Source organism: Cynocephalus volans, chromosome 17 (genome assembly GCF_027409185.1).
Source record: "Cynocephalus volans isolate mCynVol1 chromosome 17, mCynVol1.pri, whole genome shotgun sequence".
In the NCBI taxonomy this organism is placed as follows: domain Eukaryota; kingdom Metazoa; phylum Chordata; class Mammalia; order Dermoptera; family Cynocephalidae; genus Cynocephalus; species Cynocephalus volans.
Genome location: NC_084476.1, coordinates 22888705 through 22913932, shown reverse-complemented (window position 1 = coordinate 22913932; position 25228 = coordinate 22888705). Strand labels below are relative to the sequence as shown.

At 44.0% G+C, this 25228-nt stretch overlaps 1 protein-coding gene across 3 annotated transcripts in view; it reads left to right on the top strand.

The window, feature by feature from the left end:
• Positions 1-25228, top strand: part of ZNF618 (zinc finger protein 618) — a 57925-nt gene that overhangs the window by 19146 nt on the left and 13551 nt on the right. For 2 of the 3 annotated variants that reach the window (XM_063082468.1, XM_063082467.1), the window contains 3 exons: positions 7170-7259; positions 19847-20086; positions 23682-23765. In XM_063082468.1, coding sequence (XP_062938538.1) covers positions 7170-7259; positions 19847-20086; positions 23682-23765 — 414 coding nt within the window. The remainder of the gene's footprint in view (positions 1-7169; positions 7260-19846; positions 20087-23681; positions 23766-25228) is intronic. The other variant, XM_063082469.1, reaches the window with a different exon arrangement.

Genomic DNA, 25228 nt, shown 5'->3' with positions numbered 1-25228 from the left:
TTATAGTTACTGGAAGGGGTTTATCAGCCAGTGAAGCTGTCTGAGGCAGCCACGTGCAGACAACCCCTTGAGGGCAGGTGCCACACATGTGACTTGCTTGCCTGTTTTTGGCAAACTTGTATTGAGTGTTGTGGGAACACAACAGGGAGTGGGATAGAGGTGGCCTTGCCCTTGGATAACTTACACAGGGCCTGGGGATGGGGACAGTAGATAAGTGAGCAGGTAGTTAAAACAGACAGTCCTGGAGGGAGCTGTGGGGGAGGGGGAATCCAGCCTTGGGAGCACAGGGAGCTTTCAGGGTGGGGCCGAGGGTGGGCCATAAGCTCCTGCCTCATATGCAAAGTCAGAAGAGCAGCGTGAGTTCTGAGGACTGGAAGGAGAATCAGTGGCTCGGGTCTCAGAGAACCTTGAAGGCTGGAAGGTGGCATCTAGACTTCATCCTGAGGGTAAAGAACCAGAGCTTTACTAAGTGGGCAAGGGACCTGATCAGATTTGCATTTTTGGAAGAGCGCTTTGGCTGCTGGGAGGAAAATGGATTGGGAAGGGCTGGGTGGCCAGCCTAGGACAGGTGCAGTGAGACCACAGGGGAGGTAGACTCGTTCCTTCCCGCGCTTCAGGATTTTACATGCTCGCTTATTCACCTCTTTATTTCCCACGCCTCACATACTACTCAGCAAGAACACACCTTTACTGTCTCTGCTTCATTGTGACAAGGATCTAAGGCAGTTTGCAAAAGTATATGCTAAAACACAGAACAGGTGTAGCAGGAAATCTGAGTGAAGGAAAATCAGAGGAGCTGAAACACTGAAGTCGGGTCTGCTCCTTAGAGGGCGGAGCTCGGTCCCAGCCTTGGAAGGTGTTGGATGGGTCCCCCGCCAAACGCTTTTTCTTCCTTCTCCCTCTTCTGTGGTCAGGAGGTCATTCTTTGCTTTCTTCTTAAAGCATTCAGGAAACTGAGGATGAGATCATGTCTGTAAAGTGTTTGTCACGTGTGTCATAAACACTCGAGAAACGGGAACATTAAAATGAAGATGAAGAAAATGATGAAATCCTCAGCACTGTAACTGCTAGAAGTTAGACTCTGCTGGGGAAACATAGACGTGAATCAGACCATTCCCCAGCATTCAAAGAATTCATAGTCTAGTGGTAAAGACAGACTTTTGCAGTCACAGGACAGGGACAGAGGGATCTGTGACCTCCTGCTTCAGTATCTATCCACCATCTATCAGCAGCCCCAGTGAGGTATTGCCCTTCAAACTGTGGCTTTATCATTATGAAGATAGGTTCTGGAGTCAGACAGGCCTGGGTTAACGTTGGCATCACCAATTTGCTAGCTACTTACCCCTTCTGAGTGTCCCTTGTCTCATCTCTAAATTGGGACAACAACATCAGTCTGTTCTCCAGGGTTGTTGGAGTGCATGTATAAAGTGTCTAGCCCAGCACCTGGCTCATATTCAGGGTGTAAAAATAAATGAGAGATGTTACTGAGAAATAGTCAAAGGCACGATTTTTAGAGCCAGCCCAAATATGCGTCTCAGCTTTACACTTAGTAGCGGTGAGATATCCTACAAGTTTTCTAATCTGTCTAATCCACAGTTTCTTTAACTCTAAAGTGGGATGATGACAGTAAGACTCTCTTTTCAGGATTGTCATGGGGATTAGATGAGATTATATTTGTAAAGGGATTAACATAGTCCTTGACACATACATGGAAGGCATTAAATAAGTGGTACCTGTTAATTACCCAGGAAGATCAGAATGAGATGAAACTTGTTCTGTATGTCTTTAACCAGGTGTGACAGACAGCCAATGCTAGGACCTGGGAGGAATTATCACAAATTATAATGAGTGTGGGATTGCCTTGAGAAAACCAAACTGGGTCTGGCTGCCAGCGTTCTCCCAGCTTGACTTAATGGAGTTGAGATTGCTGGAGCAGTATAAGGCTGTCTCTTGGTACTCAGGAGCCACCTTGTGAGATAAAATGCTGTTTCTGGGGCTTCTACCACTTCTTGTAAGCAGGCCAATGCCACAGAACCCTGAAAAAGACTAGGCATAGAATAAGGGGAGGCAGTAGAGGCATCACCATGCATTGCAAAGGGAATAGTTGACCCAAGTAAAACTCTGTAGTTTGGGGGTAGAGAAGGAAAATCCAGGTAGCAATGCATGCTGGGAAGTACACTTTCCACATTGGCATCAGCTTAGCAAATTAGAGAAGGAGGTACTCAGGGAGGAGGAAGCTGGAGCCATGACTGAGCAGAGGGGTACTGCTAGAAGGAGGGAGTTGGTCTGAGGAGTCTCATGTCAACTTGCCCTTCAGCTGCAGATCTGAGAATTACTACCATGGTAATGGGCAGAGGGAGCATCAAGGACAATTCATTCATATTGTCTATTGAAAGAGAATCAAACTGGATTCATTTCTAGGTTACTTGGTTTTTATACCTGGGTAAAGAAGAGTAACTTGAAAACCAAAACATGAGAAATGTGAAAATTCCACATAACAAGAATAAGAGAATTTAGAAGACTCCAGGGAAGAGCTTACCTCTGAAAATGATCTACTACAAAATCTAAAAGAAAATTATTTGACAGCCTCAGTAGCATATGAGAAAACATGATCTGTTTTAATCCATTTGGGCTGCCACAACAAAATACCACAGACTGGGTGGCTTAAACAACAGAAACTTACTTGTCATAGCTCTGGAGTCTGGGCAGTCAAGGTCAAGGTGCCAACACAGTTGGTTCTGGTGAGGGCTCTCTTACCAGGCTTGCAGACAGCCACCTTCTCATTGATGGTGGTGAGAGAGAGTAAGCTCTCTGGTGTCTCTTCTTAAAAGGGCATTAAACATAATTACCTCCCAAAGACCCTGTCTACAAATGCTGTCACATTGTGGGGTAGGGTTCAACAGACAAATTTGATTGGGGGTAGGGGGAGAGAGTGGTGGTACAAATTCAGTACATAACGTGACCTCTGTGAAAAAGGAGCCTGAAGCTTTATGGTGAAAAAAAGCAACATGATAAGATAAAAAGGCAAAGAGGAGTGAGATGAGGAAGGATTACAGGAAGCAGAAAACATAAGAACAGAGTTAAAATCTACATTGTAGGTGGTAAGGAGCAGAGTTGATCTACAGAAATGGAATTAGTGGTGTGAAGGACAAACTTGAACAAATGAAAGTTAATGAGAGGAAAACATGATAAATACAGAGAATAGGGAACCAATTCCAGATAGTTGGTAGTATAGTGCCAATGGGATAAAAGCAGTACTCAAAGATCTAACAGAAGAAAAATTTGCTCAGCTAAAGGAAGATCTGTGTGTACAGATTTAATGGGCTTGTCATGTGCCAGGTAGAATCAATATGAAGAGACCCATACCTACATAGATCTCAGTGACTTTTTAAAACTGTAAATATAAAGGAAAAAAACTACAGGCATCTAGGCATAAAAAAGCAAGTTACATACACATGAAATGGAGGTGGACTTGCCTCAGACGTCCCTGCAGCACTAAATCCCAAAAGATAATGATTAAGTTTTAAAGGGAAAAGGATGTAATCTAAGACAAATCTAGACAAATTGTGGTTTATTTGTAAAGAAAAAAGTGAGGTCTCAAAACATACTGTTTTTCCTATATGTACTCATCTTCACAAAATTATTTAAAGATATATTTCAATGAATTGAGTGGTAGAGCACATTTAAGGGCTCAATCACAAGGAATTTGTAGTATAAGAAGACTTATGAATACTAAAGCCAGATAAATTAGAAGTAAGTTTAAAGTGTTGTAAATCTGATTATAAAATTGAATGCAGGAAACAAAGATTTTTCTAAAATGTGAAAAATGAGTTTAAAAAGAAAAAAAAGGAAGGAATTGGTGAGGGATACAGTAAAGTAGATTAAACCAGACTCACAGTGTGGTTCCAGACCAGCAAGATCAGCATCTTCTGAAAGCTTATTAGAAATGTAAATTCTTAGTCCCTACCCCACACGGACGGGATCAGAATCTCTGGGGTGGAGCAGCTCAGTATCTGTTGTAACAGTCTTTCTAGGTGATTCTTACACCTAGTAAAAAGTTCGAGAGGCTTTAGGTTAAACTACCTTTCTTAATGGAGATAGACTTAAAAATGTCATTTCCCACTTGACTATTAACAATTAGAGAAATGTATACTGTCTAAACAACAGAGAATTTTGGGAAATAATGAAATATTGGAGAATAACAGAAAAAAAGAGTTCATGGATCAAATAACCAAAAACTAAGGGAACAAACCAGAAAGGGTGGAACATGAAAAAAAACCAGAATCTTAAAACCAGATCAGTTATAGCAATAAAAGCAAATGGCATAATCTCCTTTATTAGAAGACAAAGGTTGTTAGGTTAATTTAAAATAATCCAATTATTAGTGGTTTATCAGGGACATATCTAGTTAATTCTTTGTCTTTTACTCTGAGTGTGAGCTTCTCTTTTCTAATTCGTTAACTACATTAAATTCTCTATCAGGGGTTTCATAGCACCTATCCTGGTTGTAGTTTTAAATTTGTTTGTGTGATTTTTTGATTCTTCTGTCTCCTTTTCTAGACTGTAAGTTCCTTGAACAGAAACCCTTCTTGTTTTTGCTCAGCATTTTGTGCCAACACTTAGCACAGTACCTCTTTAATGAATGAAAGTACAATAAAATTTAGGGAAGTGTCTTTAGGCACATGCAAACAAATAGAAAGCAGGATGTGACAAAATAATTATTAAGAAATTAATAATATTAATGCCAGATGAACTAATGAAACAGTATAATTAAGTGTTAGAGCATTGATTCTTAAACTTTCTATGCATCAGAATTTTCTGGAGGGCTTGTTAAAACACAGATTGCTGGATCCCATCCCTAAATTTTCTTTCAGGAGGTCTTAGGGAAGTCCTGACAATTTGCATTTCTAACAGGTTCCCAGGTGATGCTGATGTTGCTGGTCCAAGGACCATACTTTGAGAAGTACTGTGTTGGAAAATAGTTTCAAAACAAAACAAAACAAGAACAGTTCACAGTGAAGATTTTGGATCCCATAAGCCTTTATGCATCGAACAACATTGTATCTAAATAATACAAAATAAATTGAGAAATACAGTGCAATGGCAGGATTTATTACAACATTTAGTCTTTGACAGAGCAAGTAGACAGACAAGGCTTTGTAGGATTTAAATAATATAATTAACCTAGTTGACCTAAACTTTGAAGCCTACAAACAGCAAATAACACACCTTTTCCAGTATTTATGAATCATACAAAGATTATTTAACTACCAAGAATTCTAAAGCTTCTATATTGGGAGAGAAAAACATAAACAGACTAAGAAACCAATGAAGAAAATAATAATTGTAATATATAACAAAATGTTGATATCCTTAATCTATAGAGTTATAGTGGTTTTAAAAAAGGTAAATATACTTGTTCCTTGGTATCCATGGGGGATTGGTTCCAGGACCCCCATGGATATTAAAATCTGAGGATGCTCAAGTCCCTGGTATAAAATGGCCTAGTATTTGCATATATAACCTATGCACATCTTGCTGTATACTTAAATCATCTCTAGATTACTTATAATACCAAATATGATATAAATGCTGTATAAAGAGTTGTCATACTGTATTGTTTAGGAATAATGACAAGAAAAAAAATGTCTGTACATCTTCAGTATAGGCACAATTTTTTAAAAAATATTTTCAGTCCACGGTTGAATCCACAAAGGCAGAACCCATGGATATGGAGAGCCGATTGTACACATATAGAAACACTGCTGTAAACACAAAAGGAAAGTCACAAAAGAAAAATTATAGCTAATTAAACATGAAAAATAGTCAGTTTCCTTAGAAATCAAATAAATGGACAATAAAACCAGCAGTGCAATATAGTTCTTCCCATCAGGCAAAATTTTAGGAAGATGATTAATACTTGATGCTGGCTGCAGTGTACAGAAACAGCCATTTCCACACCTTTGTGGTTGCAGTGACGGTGCTATGGTTATCAAAAGCCTTAAAAATGCATACCTTTTCCCACCTCTTGGAATTTATCTTGAGAAAATAATGTGCGAAGATGATGTGCAATAATCTTTATTTTGTAATAATGTGCAAAACTAATGAGCAAATGAGCAAAAAATTCTACAAGGATGTGGATCACAGCATTTTTCTAATAAGGGAAAAAATTTTGAAACAATCTAAATGTCTCTTGGTATAGGGGACTGGCTCAGCACATTACAAAGTCCAGTGGGGACTTTGCAGCCAATAAATGCAGTAGTGATCGATTTTTATTGATTGGGCAAGATGTCCACAAAGTATTGTCAATTGAATACACCAGGTTACAAAGAGGATATTGATCAGGGCTGACTGATCAGAGGCCCACAGGAGCCAGACAAATGATGTCGGGGAGAGAAGCATGTCCAGATGATAAGGGAGTGAAGGGTGGGGACTGGGGCAGATGATGGGGGGCATACTCTACCCCAAGAGGTAGATGCTACTCTTTGTGTGGGGATTACAGATGATTGAAATTTCTCTTTATTTTTTAAATTTTGTACTTGTATTTATCAGTATTTTATAATCTTCCCCCAGTGAACAATATTACATCAGACTTTTTTAAGAAGAAAGAAGTTAGGCAGTACCCAAAGAGAGGTAAAGATAAAGTCTGGTGGGACCTGAGAGGAAGAAGTGACCCCTGCTGCTGGTGGGTGGGGGGTGCTTGTGGGTAGGGAAGGTCCTGGAGGCGAGGGGACCCAGGTGTGGCCCTGGCAGAGGGCAGGGCTTGCAAAGGGGTTAATGGAGAGCTTGGCATTGGAGGTCAACTCGGGTCACCTGCCCAGTTCTTGAGCACTGGGGTTGGGGGTGGAGTGATGAGGGAGGACAGCATGTGCCAGGTACTGTTCTAAGCACTTAACACAGAAATTTAATCCTCATAGCAATCCTATAAGGTGGTCCTAGGTGCTATTATTACCTCTGTTTTACAGATAGGAAAACTGAGGCACAGAGAGGCTACCCAGCTCGAAATGGCCAAGCTGGCATTTGAACTGAAGCAGTCTGGCCCTGGAGTCAGTTGATTCTAGTTGGTGGTCCCAGAGTGAGGAGGAGTTTGTTTGGGGGGTGGGAGCACGCTGATGCTTAAGGTGGGGGCCAGGTGCGTGTCCTTACATGTTCTTCTCCTTCTTGGACAGAAACTGGCAATTACACTTGTGAGTTCTGCGGGAAGCAGTACAAGTACTACACGCCCTACCAGGAGCACGTGGCCTTACACGCCCCCATCAGTGAGTACCTCCTCCAACTGGGGCATGGAGGGATGTGGAGAGTTGGGGGAAGGGTGGGCTAGCCATTGGCCAACCCTCTGGAGCTGTGCCAGGGCAAGGTGGAAGCAAAGTGGGCTCGGTTCTGAGGCAGTCTCCATGTGTCTAGGTCTGACCTGGGGTAGTGGTTAGAACAGCTGGGAAGGCCCCTCTCTTAAGCCAGTAGAGTCAGGGTCCTCCCTTAGTAGACTCCAAGGTCTGGGGCCCACAGGGATGTGGGGTTAGAAGGGCAGGAGTCAGTTGTCCAAGTCCTTTGGTGGCTCTGTCCTCACCTGTGAATGCCTACCCCCAAAGCCAGTGCCCTGTGATGCAACTTGAGTCTGAACTAATACAAGGAGTGACCCAGGCCAGGAGCGTGGGAAAGCTGGGGAAGCAGAAGGAGCACCAGGCTGGGAGTTGGAAGCCCTGGGTATTAATCCCGGCTGGGTCACAGTCTCGCTGTATCCTGTGTCTGGCCCACGACCTCTCGCTGGCAGGGCAGGGAAAGGACTGTAAGGGCCCTTCCCACGGGAACATTGTGGCCTTCCATTGTCATGATGCCTGTGGTTGTGCCCACTGATTTTCCACCTCCCTTTCTGGGTATCAGAGGAGTCTCCATCCTTAAATCTCCAAGTGTATGTGCTAGGAGGGTCCTCAGTCCTCCACCCCTCCCTGTACAGGTGGAGAAACCACAGTTCTGACAGGGGCAGGACTTACACAGAGTCTCAGGGCAGTAGGGCTGCATGTTGAGGAGCCTATTCAGGAGTATTACTGCTTTTGTTTTTTATAGCAGAGGTGTGGGGATTCCACTTCCCGTTCCATGGAGGGGAAGACTTAAGTCTGGAGAGAGAGGGTGATTTACACTAGGTCACTAGGGGTTCAAAGCCACTCACAGTCTAGGGAGGCTCATGACCTTCCTGGAGCCCTGACAGAAGCGGTGCAGACATATGGTTCCCCCGAGAGTATTCTAGTGGGGAGGCAGAGGTGTTCAGAGCTTGCAGGGCAGTGTAGGCAGCTTCCCCAGAATTCCTTTCTGCTGGAGAGAGTGGCAGGGCCTGAGGAATCTCCCTGTGGGCAAGAGCTCCAGTCTTGAGGTCAAGCACTGGGCTCAAATTTCCCATCTGTGAGAGCTTTTGGGGTCTTTCCAACGCAAGATCTGGATTCCAGACATCTCTGACATGAGGTGACCCTCAGGCAGGCACCTGCAGTGGTCCAGCTAGAAGAAGCCATTCTGCCACTCAGGCTGGGAATGTATGAGTCATCCAATGCCTCCCGCAGTGCCAGATCCTGCATGGGAAGAGAGGATTCAGAGGTTCCACAGGGTGGGCACCGACCTGTCCATTTGACCCACTTGGTGCTGGTGCCCAGGCATCAGAGCTATGGCTGGACTTGAACTACATGGCCTGGCTGCCTCTGGGATCCAGCTTTCCATGGGCAACTAGATGTGGGCATCTGCCCATCTGTGCTCTCCAGTGAAGCATTGACTGCCCTGGTGCCTGGTACCCAGGGAGGAACCTACCCAGGATGCACTTAACAGTCAGGGGTTAGTTACAAGGCGAGCCTTCAACCTTGTCTTCAGCCTTTGGGGGATATCTTCAATGCTGCTTCTGCTCTTACTGGCATAAGTTAGTAAGGTTATAGAGTTACTAAGAGGGGGAACTTGGCTTTGAACTCTGGCAAGCAGGTTCTGCGTGACATGTCAGATGGTACAGCAGGAAGGGGTACCTTGCTTGTACCTTAATTTTTTCCCTAACATCCTGGTGCTTCTCTCTTGAAGAGCTGCCTGCTTCTCTTTCTCTTTCCTTATTTTCTTTTTCTCTCTGTGATGGACTTTCTTTCTTGGTCTTTCTGCATCTGTTGCATGAATCTCTCTATTAACCACTGAAGTCTGGGGATTCCAGGACCATCTCTGTTTAAAATACAGCATGCGAGATAAGGCTAGATCCAACAGAGGACTGATTATCCGGGGTTGACCAAGAGACAGCCCCTCCCGTAGCCTCTGGATCTAGAGATTTTTATGCTGATAGGTTCTGCATGGAGGCAGGGGCTGGACTTAACGGCTTTATCAGGTGGTATCTAGGGCTGAGGCTTGAGACCCTGGGTCTGGTGAGGGTATCCAGAAGGACATAGGCTGAGTTCAGAAGCTTTTAGAATGGAGTCTTGTGTGTCTGGCTTCTTTCACACAAAATGTTTTTAAGACTCATCATGTTGTGTGTATCAGTTCATTCTTTTTTACTTCTGAGCAATATTCCATTTTATGAAAATACCACAGCTTGTTTAGCCATATACCTGTTCATTTGAGTTGTTCGCAGTTTTAGGTTGTTATAAGTAAAGCTGCTGTGAAAATGCTTGTATGAGACTTTTTGTGGACACCTGTTTATTTCTCTTGGATAAATACTGAGGAGTAGAATTACTTGGTCGTCGGGGATGGGATGTTTAACTTTTTAATAACTAACACACCATTTTCCAAAATGGCTGTAACATCTTACACTCCCACCAGCCATGTCTGGGAGTTGCACATGCTCCATGTTCTTGCCAACGTTTGGTGGCATGGGGCTATTTAATTTTAGCTATTCCAGTGAGTGGGCCATGGTATCTCATTGTGGTGTGAATTTGTTTTTTCCTGGTGACTTATGATGTAGAACATCTTTGCATTTGCTTATTGGCCATTGTATATTTTACATTGGAAAATGTCTGTTTAAACCTTTTGCCTATTTTTTTGGTTGGGTTGTTTGTCGTTTTATTACTGAGTTGTAGGAGTTCTTTATATATTCTAATAAATTCTAATAAGGAGTTCTTTATATATTCCTTTGTCAGATATGTGTATTGTGGATATTTCGCCTCTGGCATGCCTGTTGATTTTCATGTAGTATCATTTGATGAGCAGGTGTTTTTCATTTTGATGAAGTCCAGTTTATCAATTTTTTCTATAGTTAGTACTTTCTGGGTGCAACCTCAAGGACATCCTTGCCTATCTCAAAATGGTGAAGATATCCTCCTTTATTATCTTTTGGAAGCTTTCTAAGTTTAGATTTTGTGATTAGGTCTGTGATCTATTTCAGGTTAACTTTTGTGAATGATGTGAGGTATGGGGTGAGATTCATTTTATTCCATACATATTTCTGGTTGTTCCAACACCATTTGTTGAAAAAATTATCTTTTTTTATATTGCATTGGTACCTTTGTTAAAAATCAGTTGAATGTATAATTGTGAGTTTCTCTTCCATTGGTCTCTTTATCCTTATATCAATTCCATGTGGTCTTATTTAAATCACTACTCTTAGTTTTTCAACTTTGTTCTTCTTTTTTAAGAATATGTAGAATAAATGTTAAAATAAGTATTTTTAAAATATATTTTTCGATATGAATGTTAGTCTCTTGACAATTTCTATGAAAAGGAATCCAACTGGGATTTTTTGGGGATTACATCAAATCCATAGACCAGTTTGGGTAGAATGGATATTGCAGTAATATTGGGTCTTCTGATTTGTGAACATGGTCTCTCTTTGCGAGTATTTAAGACATGTTTAGTTCTCTGAGCAGCAAGAGTCTCCTTTCAGAGGAGAGGTCTTGCACATATTTCATCAAATGATCTCCAAGTATTGTATGTTTTTTGATGCTACTGTGATTTTTAAATTTAATTTTCTAATTGTTTATTGCCATTGCATACAAACAATTGATTTTTGTAAGTTAAATTTGTATCCCGCAATTTTGCTAAATTCACTTATTAGTTCTAATAGATTTTTTGTAGATTTCTTAGGATTTTCCTTATACATGATGATGTCATCTGCTAATAAAGACAGCTTCTTTCTTTCCAATCCGTATTCTTTTTATAATTTTTTTCTTCTTAACTATTTTGGTTAGGATTCTGTAGTACAATGTTGAATAGAAGAAACGAGTGGATATTTTCTGCCTTGTTCCCAGTTCTAGGTTCAGTTTTTAATCTTGAAGTGTCATCATTTTCAGGCTTAAGTATTGTGTTAGCTGAAGTAGGTTTTATAGGTGCCCTTTATCATTTGAGGAAGTTACTACCTTCTGTTCATAATTTACTGAAAATTTTTATTATTAATTGATGTTACATGATCTTTTCCTACATCTGTTGAGATGATTCTTTGGATTTTTTTCTTTTATTAGTGTAGTGAACTACATGGATTTTTAAAAAAACAAGTCATCATGCCTACACTTAATTAAAATCCATTAAGAATATCAGAAAGTCAAACTGTGAAACGAACTGAAGAAAGTTATGACATTGGGATGTTTCTTCTTTGACAGAAGAATGACTTCCTTCTTTGAAGTTTTTTTTTTAACAATATATATTAAGGTGTACAACTTGATTTGCTCTCTCTGTATAAATTGTGAAATAATCACCATGATCAAGTTCTTACATAGGCATCTAAATTACTTGAAGAGCCAGGGTAGTCTGAACAGTTAGTTTGCTTTCAAGAACATGTGTTCTGCTCACTTCTCTCTAAAATTCCCCAGGATATTACCCAGCTTTTAATATCATTCCCAAAACTGTCCCCACAAGGACAGGGAGCTACAATCCTAGGATTAGCAGAGTACCCCATATAAATTAGTAGTGTGTTAATGATGGTCATAATCAAGAAAATAAATATTTCTGGTGAAGTTTTCTTTAAAAAACATGTCTATTGAGGTATATTATCATACAATAAAATGCCTGTTATTTAAGTGTACAATTTGATAAGTTTTGACCTATGTATGCACCCATGAAACTAACACCACAATCAAGATAATGAACATACACAACCTCCCCCCCACACAGTTTCCTCATGCTGTTTTGTATTTCCTTGCTCACCACTTCCCCATCACCAGGCAAACACTGATCTCTTTCCGATTACTGTAGATTAGTTTGCATTTCGTAGAATTTTACACATATGGAATCTTATAGTATGTATTTTGGGGTGGGGGGCACTGAAGGGTCTAACATCTTTCATTCAGCATAATTGTTTCAAGATTTGTCTATATTTGCATGTTTCAGTAGTTCATTCCTTTTAATTGATGAACAGTAGTAGTCCATTGTCTAGATAAACATACCACAATTCCTTTATCTGTTTACTTATGGATGGACATTTGGGTTGTTTCCAGTTTGGACCTAATGCAAATAAAGCTTCTATGAACATTTGTGTACAAGTCTTCATATGGACAAATGCTTTCATTTCTCCTGGGTAAATACCTAGGAGTAAAATGGCTGGATCGTATTGTAGGTGTATGTTTAACTTTGAAGAAACAGCCAAACGGTTTTCCAAAGTGATTGTGCCGTTTTGCATCCTAACCAGCAGTATATTTTTCTTTTCTCGTAATGTCCTTGTTTACATTGGGTATCGGAGTGATGCCGACCTCATAGAATGAGTTGGGAAGAGTATTCCCTTCTCTTCAATTTTCTGAAGAGTTTGTGTAGAATTGTTATTATTTTCCATAAATGTTCTGTAGAGTTCAACAGTGAAGCCATCAAGCCTGGAATTTTCTTTGTAGGAAGGATTATTTAGAAGTATTTCATTTCCAAATATTTAGTAATCTTCAAGTGTTTTTTGTTATGGATTTCTAATTCCATGGTGACCAGAGAACATATTCTACATGAATTCTAATCTTTGAAATTTATTCAGATATGTTTTATGATGTACCATGTGTTCTCTTGCTGCATGTTCCATGCTCACTTAACAACAAAAAGTGTATCCTGTAGTGTCAGTTAAAGTTGCTTTTTTAAATCTCTATACCCTTTCTTGCTTTTTTTTTTTTTTTTTTTAATTTGTCCTATCAAGTACTGAGAGAGAAGCATCAGAATCCTCAACTATAATTGTGGATTTGTCTGTTTCCCCTTTTAGGTCTGTTTGTTTCAGGTTCATGTAATTTGAAACTCTGTTATTAGGTGCACAACTTAGGATCATTATGTCTTGATGAAGTTACTCTTTAAATTGTGCAATGCCCTTCTTTATCTCTGATAATACCTGTTTTACTGATATCTACTTTATCTGTAATTATAGCCATTACTACTTCCTTAGGATTAGTGTTTGCATGGTGTATCTCTTTTCGTCTTTTTCTTTTAATCTGTCTGTACCTTTATATTTGAAGTGTGTACATGTACAGTTTTGTGCCATAGAACAATGTTTTGGTCAACAACAGACAGAATATACAAAGGTGGTCCCATAAGATTATAATGGAGCTGAAAAGTTTCTATCATTTACTTATGTCATAACCATCATAACATCGTAATGCAATGCATTACTCAAATAGGAGCAATAGGGTATACCATATAGCTTAGGTGTATGGTAGGTATTCCCTTTAGGTTTGTGTAAGTATACTCCGATATTTACAAAATGAGGAAATCACCTAACAACTCATTTCTCAGAATGTATCCTCATCATTAAGCGACAAATGATTGTAGTTGGTTCTTGCTCTTTTATCCCATCTGACAATCCCTGCCTTTTAATTGAAGTGTTTAATCCATTTACATTTAATGTAATTTATTGATATGGTTACATTTAAGTTTACCATCTTGTATTTTTTTCTGTTTGTACCATTTGTTCTTATTGTTCATTTTTTCTTATTTTCTTGCCTTCTTAAGTATTAATTTTTTTTATTTCCTCTGTTAGCTTTCTGGCTATAACTCTTTTTCTTCAGTGGTTAGTCTGTGGTTTATAATGTACATCTTCAATACGTTACAGTCTACCATGAATTTATATCATAACGCATAACATATAATATTAAAACCTTACAACAGTATACTTCCCATTTACCACTCTCCTTTGTGCTTTTTTTTTTTTATCATACATGTACACTTATATATGTGATAAACTCAGCAATACTCTTTTGGCTTTAAACAATTATTTGTTTAATTATTTGTATAAGTAGCTACAAAATGTGAAAATGCCTTTTATTTACCCACATACTCATATTTATGATTTTTGGTGCTTTGCTTTGTGTAAATCTGAATTCCACCTATTATTCTTTTTCTTTATTCCTGAAGAACTTAAGATTAAAACTTCTATTGTGGGTCTGTTGGTTGAAAGTATTTCAACTTAAATTGTTTTTATTTCACCTTCTCATAGTCTCTGGATATGGAACTGTAGGTTGAAAAGATTTTTTTTCAGCATTTAAAAAATGTTATTTCCTTATCTTCTAGCTTATGTTGTATCTGGTGAGAAGTCAAATTATTCTGATAATTGCTCTTCTATATTAACATATTTTTATTTGGATGCTTTAAATATTTCTTTGTATTACTGGTTTTTTGCAATTTTATTATGATATGTAGTTTCCTTTGTGTTTGTCCTGTTTGAGGTTCATTGAGCATCTTGGATCAGTGCATTTATATTTTTCATCAAATTTGGAAAAATTTCAGCTAATATTTCTTCAAATATTTTTCTTCCCTAATTTCTCTTTCATCTCCTGCTGAGACTTTAATTACACCTATGTTAGTTGTTTGATAATGTTTACTGATTAACTGAAGCTCTGTTCATTTTTCCAGCCTTGTTTTCCCTCTGTTCTGTTTGCTTCTATTGCCCTGTCTTCGAATTCACTGACCTTTCCTTCTGTGGTATCTAATCTGCTTTATTAGAAAAATTCATCAAGAGAAGTTTTTATTTCAGCCATTGTATTTTCCATTTCTATAAGTTCCATTTGGTTCCTTTTTATAGCTTTTATTTCTCTGTTCATTATGTTCATGTTCTCCTTTAAATCTTTGAGCATATTTATAGTAGCTATTTTAAGGTCCTTGTCTACTAATTCCATCATTCCTGCCATTTCTGTGTGTTTCTGGTGACTGGTTTTTCCCTTGATTATTAATCACATTTCCTGTTTCACCTGAAAAAGAAGTGTTTGTCCCATGCTGCACATTACAGATGCTGTGTTTCGACTGACTGGATTTTGTTGTCTTCCTTTGGATAGTGTTGAGTTTTGTTCTGGCAGTCAGTTAACTTACTTACAGATCAACTTGATACCTCAAAGGCCTGAATAGAATAGAATAGAATAGTTCTAATCTAGGGTTAGAGTATCTCCTCTAAGAAATGGCCTTTCTGGGTCTCAACTGAATGCATGAAGTATTCAGCAAGGTCTCTCCTCCTTGGCAGGTGAGAACTCATACATCTCCTAGCCTTGTGTGATCTCTGAGTCTTCACTCAGCTTATAGCCCTTCGTTAGCTATTTTCTGCTGCTAGGCTTTGCAGAGACTCACCCTACACAAATGCAGCTTGGTATTCAGCCAGATACTTCAAGGGGCCCCCTCTGCACATTTCTGGAATTCTTTTTTGTATGAGTGTTTCCTCTTTGTTATTCTGACCCACAAATTCCAGCCACCTCAGAATTCCTGAACTTTGATCACTGTCTTCTCAGTTCAACAAGATGGCATGTTTGGGCTCTACCTCTCTGTGCCCTGGTTTAGAAGGTCTCTTGAGTCAGAGAGCTGGAGTAACCATGGGGATTACATCATGTTTTCTCTCGTAAGTCACAGTTCTGCACTGCCTGTTGCTCAAGGTCTGAAAACTTATTTTGTGTATTTTGTCCAGCTTTACAGTTGAATGTGGCAGGAGGGCTGCTTCTATACCAGTTATTCTATCATGGCTAGAAGTGTAAGTTCTCTGGTTCTGTTTTTAAGACAAAAATCCGTCAGGAGGATTTCCCCAGTTGACTCCTCTTGCAGCACGTCTCCCATCCATTCCCAGCTCCAGCCTTTCAGCACATGAATCCACTTGCCTTGAAGGCAGTTTCACCCTCCTCTACTTCGTGGAGGTTTCAGGCATACTGCCTGGTCTCTCCTCTCTCTCAGATATATGGTTACTTTTCTCAAATCCTTCTATTCTCTCATTTTTTTTTTCCTGCAGTTAAATTTACAGCTTTCCAGAAAGGAGAGAGCACAGTGCTCTGTTATTTTTTAGGTATCTCTCTCTTTTTTTTAATTGGTTATAAATATTCATGGGGTACAAAGCTGATTGTCACCACTCATTCCCAAGATGTGATGGCCAGATCCATGCTGGCAGCATGCCCATTACCATAAATTGCAATTATACCCTGTGTCCCCCACCCAGTTATACCCGACCTCCCTCCCTATCCCTCTTTCCCCACTCCACTTTGTATCCCTAGGTATGTTCTCTCCCTCTGCAAGTCCAATGCACCACTGTGGTCTTTCTTTCCTTCTTTCTTTCTCTCTTAGCTCCCACTTATGAGTGAGTACATGTGGTATTTATTCCTCTGTGCTTTGCTTGTTTCACTCGACATAAGTTTCTCCAAGCTCATCCATGTTGTTGTGAATAGGAGAAGTGTATTCTTTTTTATGGCAGAGCAATATTCTATGGTGTATATTTACATTTTCCTTATCCACTCATCTATTGATGGACATTTAGGTTGGTTCCAGATCTTGGCTAGGTATCTCTTATGTGTAAATATCTCGTATGTGTTTCCTTCAAGGGAAGTCAGCCAGCCTGAGGTTCTTTCATCCTTTCTCAGTGACAGCTTAGGCAGGAGTTTTAGCATGACAGCATTCCATGTGAGGTCAACGGATGGAGCAAACTGTTAATTGAAATGAGTCCTGAGCCTGGGAATTTGATCCTGATTCAGCCCTGACCCACTCTGTGACCCTGAAGTGGTGCTCGTACCTTTCTGAGCCTCAGTGGCCCCATCTGCCTTTTGTATCCTTGGGGTCAATGGGAGGATGACATGTGAGGTAGCTTCATGGCACAATTACGTCCTGTCGCTGAGCATCCCATCTTTGATGTGCTCTACTTCAGCAGTTCTGAGTTTTACATTTCTGGCCATTCGTGCATTGGTTCACAGATTCGACAACACCTGCTGAGTACTAACTGTGTTTCAGGAAATATGCCATTCAATATATGGGTGGGCCACACTGGCAGAGTTCCTGCCCTCGCAGAGCGTACAAGCCAATAAGGAAAGAGCCATCGATCAAAGGTCTCCCCGTGTGTCATTACCGACAGCAATCAGTTGTTGGAAGGGAACAGGAGAAGAGACTGACAGATAAATGGCCAGATGGGGAGGTATCAGGCAGGACTCCCTGAGGAAGTGATGTTTGGTTGTAGTGTTACAGGACCAGCAGTCAAGAATTGGATGGAAGAACGTTCCAGGCAAAGGGAATAGCATGTGCAAAGGCCCTGAGCTTGAAAGAGACAGGGTATTGTAGGATGTGAGAAGGTGAGGAGGTGAGTGGCCTGGGGGGAAGCTGGAGCAAGTCCCAGGGGGGGTGGTTGAAGCAAACATGTGATACCCCCAGGTTTATTCTGTCATGTACTTCATGAGTGTCTCTGAGCTTCCTGCCCCAGGGACAGAGCCTGTCTCCCACCAAATGCCGGGATTTATACAGCAGGTCCACTGTGAAAAGGTCTAATCTGGAGGGGCTCCTAGAAAGAATTCTGCAGGGATGGAGACTGAGGCCTCAGAGGGAAAACAGCTTGCTCAGGCTATTGCTTAGGAGCTCTGTCCTTGTGCCAGGCTCCCTGGAATATGTCAGTTAGTGCCATAAGGTGGGGGTGGTGCGTTTGGGGCACATGGCCTTATGCAAAGGCCTCATTGAGTAGCTGGCAGACTTGAGCCCTTGTCTCAGGCCAGCACTGACTTTCTGTGTGGCCACAAACAAACTTATTCACCCTTCAGGGCTTTGGTTTTCTTATCTCTGAAATACACCAGCAATAGCCACTTACATATGAAGCACAGTTTACCATTCAGTATGTTTCTGTGACTTCTCGGATCTCACAAAATCCCCATGAGGCTGGTAGCACAGAGATGGTCACCCAGCGATTATCAGTGGAGGTGAGGTGGGGGAAACAAAGCCCCAGAGAGGGAAAGTAAAGAGTCTTTGATTGCGGAGGCCAAAGGTCATGGAGCTGGGATTCAGAGGTGGGACCACAGCTGCTGCTATGCCTCACGCAGGGAAGCAGTGGAAAAATCAGAGACGGACTCTGGATACCTACACAGTGCTGAAGGTGGAAGTTTAGTCTGTGGCTAAAAACTACTGGAAACTATTAGAAAAGCCATCCCTCTGGTTGGGCTCAGGGGACTCTGAGATCCCTGGCTCAGAAAGAGAGGGAGGGAGTGCGGGAGGGAATATGTAGAAGTGTCCTTCTCCACCCAGACCTTCCCAGTTCCTGTCTCAGAAAGTGAGAGTCCAGAGCGGGAGTTCATGTAGCAAGGGACACCTGCAGTCTATGCAGACTAAGGCCTTGGGGGTTTCCTTGTGGGGCAGATGAAGGCTTGTTTAAGGGGGCCATGACTGAAAAACTCGACTCCTGGCATCTGGTCACCACGGTCGGTGGAGGAGTGGGTGACCCTTCAAAGGGCAGGAGGGCAGCCAGAGTCCTCAGAGCTCACCTCAGTGCTGCAGGGTAGTGAACAGAGGACGGTAGAGTGGCTTCCTGTTGCTGTCACTCACTTCCTGTGTGATCTTGGGCAGGGCCCCACGTCCTGCTTCTCTGGGCTCTGAAAGCAGTGGGTGGTGTCTCCGATGCCCAGGACGGAAGCTGTCCTGGGAGCAGGGATATGGTAAGGCCCCACCTCCACCCCCAGAGGCAGGAAGCAGCAGCCAGGTCCTGTCTGGGCTGGTCAGTGCTGGGGCCAGGCACTGAGTCAAGATTGTGCTCTCAGGATGTTATTAATTCCTGAGGTTTCTGCCAGCCCCTGGTCAGGACCAGAGGGGTCCCTTCCCCTCTCTGCCTAGTCCCCTTCCTGCCTTCAGAGGAGAGAGTTACAGATTTTGCATGATCTCTGAATGAGGACCACCGCCCCCTCCTCTTGTGTCTTTAATGTGGGAGCGTGGCCAGGTTCAGGGGCCTGCCACCACTGGTGGTGACTCAGTGCCTGTGGAGGAGGCAGACTGCTGCTCACCCAAGACCACTGGAGGCGAGAACCGCTTGAGAGTCAGACCCTGGTTCTCAACGACCCCAGCTTCTGCAGAGAATTCAGGTGAGGGAGGCAGGGGCCTGGATGACACAAGCTTCCCCGAACGACCTCAGGGGACTGAGGCACTTATTTCAATCAAGGCCTTAGGCTTTGGGTGAAGCACTATCCCCCGAGAGCAGCAATTCCCAGTCAGTGCCCACAGGGAACTACAGAGCCCCTTCCCCTGAAACTTTGGGGACAATGGCAGCCCCTCCATCTTCCCCCACCCCCACCAGTCAACCCCAGCATGTCCCTGCCGATTTGCTTGCTATCATTACTTCCAAGCCAGCCTTCCTTTGAAGGAGAAAGGACTTAGAAGCCAACATTCTAGAAAATGCGCTTGGGCCTGGGTTAACTAATTCAAATGCCCTAAGCCTGGGTCACAGGCTGAGTTCTCAGATACTCAGAGACTGGGCTGATCAAGGGTTATGGTCGACCTGCACGGTGGGCTAAGCATGAGCTGGCAGTCAGGCTTCCCTCGAGGAGAATCTGGGGAAGGTTCTAGACTCCCAGACTTTCTCAGGCTCTGGGTGGGAGTGAGAGTCCTTGCTCTCTGTGGAATGAGAAGAGGCTGAGCAGAGACAGTCCCAACTCTGATCACGGGGGCCTGTGGGTGAAAGGCCACTCACTGCACTGGCCCCGCGGGCCCTCCGGGACTGAGAGCGTGACCCTCTCAGGTACCGCCCCCGGGTGGGAGCCGCCGGACGATCCAGACACGGGCTCTGAGTGTTCGCATCCGGAGGTCTCGCCGTCTCCACGCTTCGTGGCAGCAAAGACCCAGACGAACCAGTCGGGGAAAAAAGCTCCGGCCTCCGTGGTCCGATGCGCCACCCTCTTACACCGCACCCCTCCGGCCACTCAAACCCAGACGTTCCGCACTCCAAATTCGGGATCTCCAGCAAGCAAGGCAACCGCAGGTACCAATGGCCTATGTCACCCCCACACTTCCTCCACTCCCCACCCTTCTTTCTACCTGCCACAGCTGTGCCAGGGTCGTTGTTCCCTTGCAAGAGCGAGAGTGAGGGTCCCATCGTGCTATGGGACAAATGTGGGTCCCAGCTGTGTCTCTGGCTGGCTGTGTGACAGTGGCAAGCCACCCAACCTCTCTGAGTCAGGTTTTCTCACCCTAAATCAGAGGGTTGTACAAGGAGGTTTGCAAACATTTCTTTTTAAGTAGTAGAAGATTTTTTCTCAAATCATGGCCTAAGAGGGCCTGTTTTTATTTGGTCTTCACAAGGTTTAAAAAAATTTTTAATTAATTACTCATATTTGAACATTAGGAGATTTAGTTAAAACTTTTATTTCTATCTGACATTGAAAAGTCAGATCTGGCAGTCCTGGGCCCACTTTCCTGCAGGGCAGCAGTTGGCTGCCTCATTTAACAGGGAGTGGGCTCTCCGGTTTTACACAGTCCCCACCACTCCCTATCGCCTCTCCAACACAGTGGCCACATGGCAGGTGTCATTTCTCATTGTGATCCCACTGTTGTCTGTCTTATATCAAGCCCAGTTCATCTGTTTATGTCACTTGCCTGGACCTTGTTGGCATGATTTGCATCTCCCACCTTTCAGAAAACTCCATCTTAAAAACTCATCTCAATAAGGAACTGCTCCCCGTGCAGCAGGATGGTTGACCTGGAGCTCTATTCTCTTGACTCCCTGTACCTAGCACTACCTGTGAAGCCCCTCCATGAGATACAGGCCCTGCAGGTGGGAGCCAGCTCCAGCATTTCCCGAGTCTGTGAAGAAAAGGGCTGTGGCTCCAGAAGGGTGAACAGGCAGTAAAAAGTTCCCAACAAGGCTGGCCGGTTAGCTCAGTCAGTTAGAGCGTGGTGCAGATAACACAAAGGTCCAGGTTCAATCCCTGTAGTGGCCAGCTGCCAAAATAATTTTTTTACTGCAGTCATTTCTTCCAGGAAAACCAGTAAGACACACTGTGTGCTGAGCACCAGCTGTCAGGAATCCTTAGTTTCATACTTGGGTGGGACAAGCCTTAGGCCACCTGCCTGGATTTGCTAGGCATGCAGGAGAGTGAGGACGTGGTGCTTCTGGGACCGCAGGCCTCTCAGTTGCCCTCAGAAGGCCAAAGCCATCCATTCAATATAAAAGCAATCAAGTTGAGAACTCAGGTAAATGAACCTCTAGGTTCATGGGGTGACTGATGACCTTGCCTAGTGATTAGCTGTGCTTGCCTTTGCTCTTTGGTTCAGGAGGCTAATTTTAAGCAAGGGTGTGGTTCTTCGAAGATGTGTTTATGGTGCTTAGATCTCCCAAAAGGAGAGTAGTTACTCAACCTTGAAGGTAATGGTTTTTCAGGTACCATGTTGAAAAAAGCCAGTAACTGTTGTGTTTTTACAACAGTAGTCATAAATTAGTTAGAAACAGACTACCCGGTCATCACAGTCTCATTGGTAGTAGATATTGGTTCCACTAAATAATGGAATCATGGCTTTCAAATTTTGATTTTCCTCTTGAGCTTTGTGGCTGGGAGTTTTTACGGTGGCAGTTTCTGCAGAGAACTGCCTGCAGGGGCTGGTGTGGTACGTGGCAGTTTTTGAACCTCGGTGTCTTCCAGTGAGCACCTGCCTTGAGTTGCTTTTATGGGATGTGGAAGACTTGTGATGGGGGTCACATCTGGATTTTCCAGATGGGCAGGTCAGAGGGCACCAGGGTGGGAGCAGGAACCTGCAGGGGCTGTGATACGGTGCATGTTAGAGGTAGAAATTGTCACCACCCTCATTGTTCTGGATTAAGTGGCTCTTCATGTGTGTGAGCATGCCTGTGCATGGGACTTCACCTCGTGCCACTCATGTGTTCAAAATTCGTATTACCAGCTGAACGACAGGAGACTAATTGTAAGAGTTTGTAACCTCAGTTGTGTTAAGTTCTACCGATGTGTTGGTCAGAACAAAAAATCCTTCACAGATGAGTACCAATCCCCCTGCAATACACAAGGATTAAGGTGGAAAAGGGAATCACTTTCCTACCCCAGACCTGAGGAAGCACCTGCCCCAAGAATGAAGTCTTGTTCTGCCGGCTCAGAGGTTTAGGAGCACATGCAGCCCCAGGAAGCTTGATAATCTCACTCTTTCCTGTTTCTCACCTGTAAAATGGGAATGTCAGTGTAGCCCTCATAGGGCTATTGGGAGGTTTTAAGGGAGAGCATGGATGTAAGTTGTCTGAACCAGTGCCTGGTACATAGTAGGTGCTCAATAAATGAGAGCTCCCTCCCCTGTCCCTAGGCAGAGAACTGAGGGGCCTTCTTTGCCTATTTGCAGATGCTGTCTTCAGGCTCCCAGTAGAGGCACATTTTGAAGGGAGGCTCGTCCTTGTGTTAGCAGTAGTCTCTGCAGGAAGGAGGCTGTATCAGGAGGTGTTGTGGGGTGGGAAGATGGAGAGGAGTTGAGCCAGGCTTGTGGGAGCTGCCCCTGGCCTCCTTTTCTATCATCCCCACGATCATCTGGAGCCCCAGTGCGTACCATCTAAGCACTGGGCCTTCTAGAGTAGGGTGGACCAGATGAGAGTGACATTTCCCAGAGTGGGTTCCCAGGATCACCGTTTTGGGGGGAACCTAATATTTTTTAAATGGGGTTCTGTGGGAACCCTCAATATGTCTGGGAAAGGCTAGGTTAAATAAAGCTAAATGAGTCTTTTTGTGGTTGAGCTTCTCAGAGCCTTTGATATGCTCAGGGAAGTTGTTTCTCCTTAAGAAAGAGACTGGGCCCGCTGCACATCCCCCACTGACTTGTTCCTGAAGCCTTTGTCTCCTGGATCATTTCGTGCCCACTGTGCCAAGAGCACCTTGGAAAAGCTGGGTTATCTTCCAACTCGGATATCGTGTTTCAGTGACTTCTGCAGGTGGGAGTGGGGGAGACATTCATGGTTTTCCACTTGGTTAGACCTTCTCAGCCTTACGGGGTTTCCCAAGACCACCTGGGAAAGGGAGAGCCACTTAGGAAGGTGCCCCCTTGTAAGCAGAGATGCCCCAGAAATCACTCAGGGGGAGCCTGGCTCTCCCAGTCATGCCTTGGGTCCCAGGACGCCCTCCCTGCCACCCAGGGCCACCTGGCTCACAGGGCTGGAATCAGCCTTCTGATCCTCCTATTCTGCCAGAGCCACTAGCAGGAATCAGGCCATTGTCCTCCTTGCTCCTCTGTGGGGGGTGTGGCAGCAGTCTGACAGAGGGAGTGGTGAGTGGTAGGTCCAAATGACGGTGTTGCAGATGTGGCTCCCAGGAGCCAAAGATGGGAGACCCAGACCTGTTTGCCATCTGCTCACTGGCTCCACTTCTTCTGTGTGCTCTTGGGCAGGCTCTGCCCCCCATGCCTGGGCCACCTGGGCCTGAGGAGCTGGGAAGGTATGGTGTGGGGTCCTGGAGCCCCTTGCTCCAGGCTCCCCCAGTGTAGAGTCCTGGGCATTCACCCAGCCCCAGGGGCCCCATCCACATGTCCCCACAACCTAGTGCTGACCGATTGTCATTGTTTTCTCTTTCTCTCTCCTGTCCCCCACCCAGCAGAAAGTGCTTTTAGTCGGAGAGTAGAAGGCAAAGCACAAAACCATTTTGAAGAGACGAATAGCAGTTCACAGAACTCCAACGGTGAGTGTGGCCCACGACAGCCCTCTGGTGCTGCAGCTGCCACCTGCATCCGCTCCTCCCTGGCAGTGGCTGCTGGCACTCCAAGGGCTGCGTTATTTGTGGTGCATGCTGGATTTCATTGGGAGGGGACTGGGGACAGGGAATTAGAGGGAGACCAGGGCCAGGCAAAAGCAGGAGGGGCTTTTCTTCCAGGGACATCTCTCTGGGCCCCACTTTGTCTCTTCCCCATGGAGGGAGGAACACCCCCTCCCCATGACCTGCAGCATCAGCTCCGCCAGGTGGTGCGGCCTAAGAGAGCCATTGCTGTGTTTTTAAGGTAAACGCCACAGTTGGTTTCTTTCCAGAAGAGGTAAAAGGGGTGCAGTAGAGGGAGCTCTAAGATCCAGAGGCCCCGCGTTCTGGCCCCACTTTGGACCTGGGACCATCTGAGCAAAGTTCCCTTCAAGCTCGTCTGTTTGCCTGAGGTTCCTGGTGGTGTTTGGTGCCCCCTGATGGCTGCCTGGTGCAGGACCTGGGCAGCCTCTAGAATAGCCGCAAAGAACCGCTCTCCCCACCAGACCCAGGGTCAGCCTGGCAGGGCCCTGAATGGTCACGAGCAGCTTCTGCCTGAGAAAGGCACAGCAAACCAGTTTGTACAGTGACAGCCAAAGCAGGAGGGGAAGGAATTCTGACATTATGGTTTCATTAGGGTAAGGTACCCACTCACTTTCTTGTGCAATTGAAGTTGAATTCACCAAATACTAGGTGTTGGGCTTGTGCTGGGCACTGCTTGGGTGTAGACAGGTGATGCACAGAGCTCAACCATCCGGGACTCTTTCAAGTAGCCAGGGGCACAGACGTTAGCGTGGGGGCTTCTGCCTAGTGATAGGAACTGCAGCTCTGGTCACCAGGCTAGGTTGGAACCCCAGCTCCACCACTTACTAGCTGGTGACTTAGGCTGGTCTCTTCATTTCTCCTCCACTGTGAAGTGGCTTGAACAGCACACATAGCCCCGTGGTGGTTGTGAACATTCAGCGAGTGCCTGGCACAGATTACGCACTCAGATGTTTGGGTCTTTTGATGGTGCTTGTTGGTTCTGTTTGTTTTTTAAGTAAGCCAAGTGACTTGATGAGTGCCCTGCTGAACAGGGTGAGGTTTTGAACGGTGTAACCCGCACAGCCTCTCCAAGAGGCAGGCCTAAAGGTGATGGAGTGACTTGCCCAAGGTCATGCAGGAATAGGTCACAGCACCGGGACTGGAACCGAGGTCTGCTGGTGTGCACCATGCTCTCGGCCACACTGTGCTGCACCCCTTGTGCCTCTCCTGCCACCAGAGCTGTTATTCATGATCGGTAGTGATGGTATCAAGTACTGCTGCTAGCAGCCACCATTTATTGAGCGTTTACTGTGTGCCTGGCATGTGTTCAGAGCTTTATGTGTCTTACCTGTTTTCATTCTTACCACAACCCCATGGAGGTCAGTGTT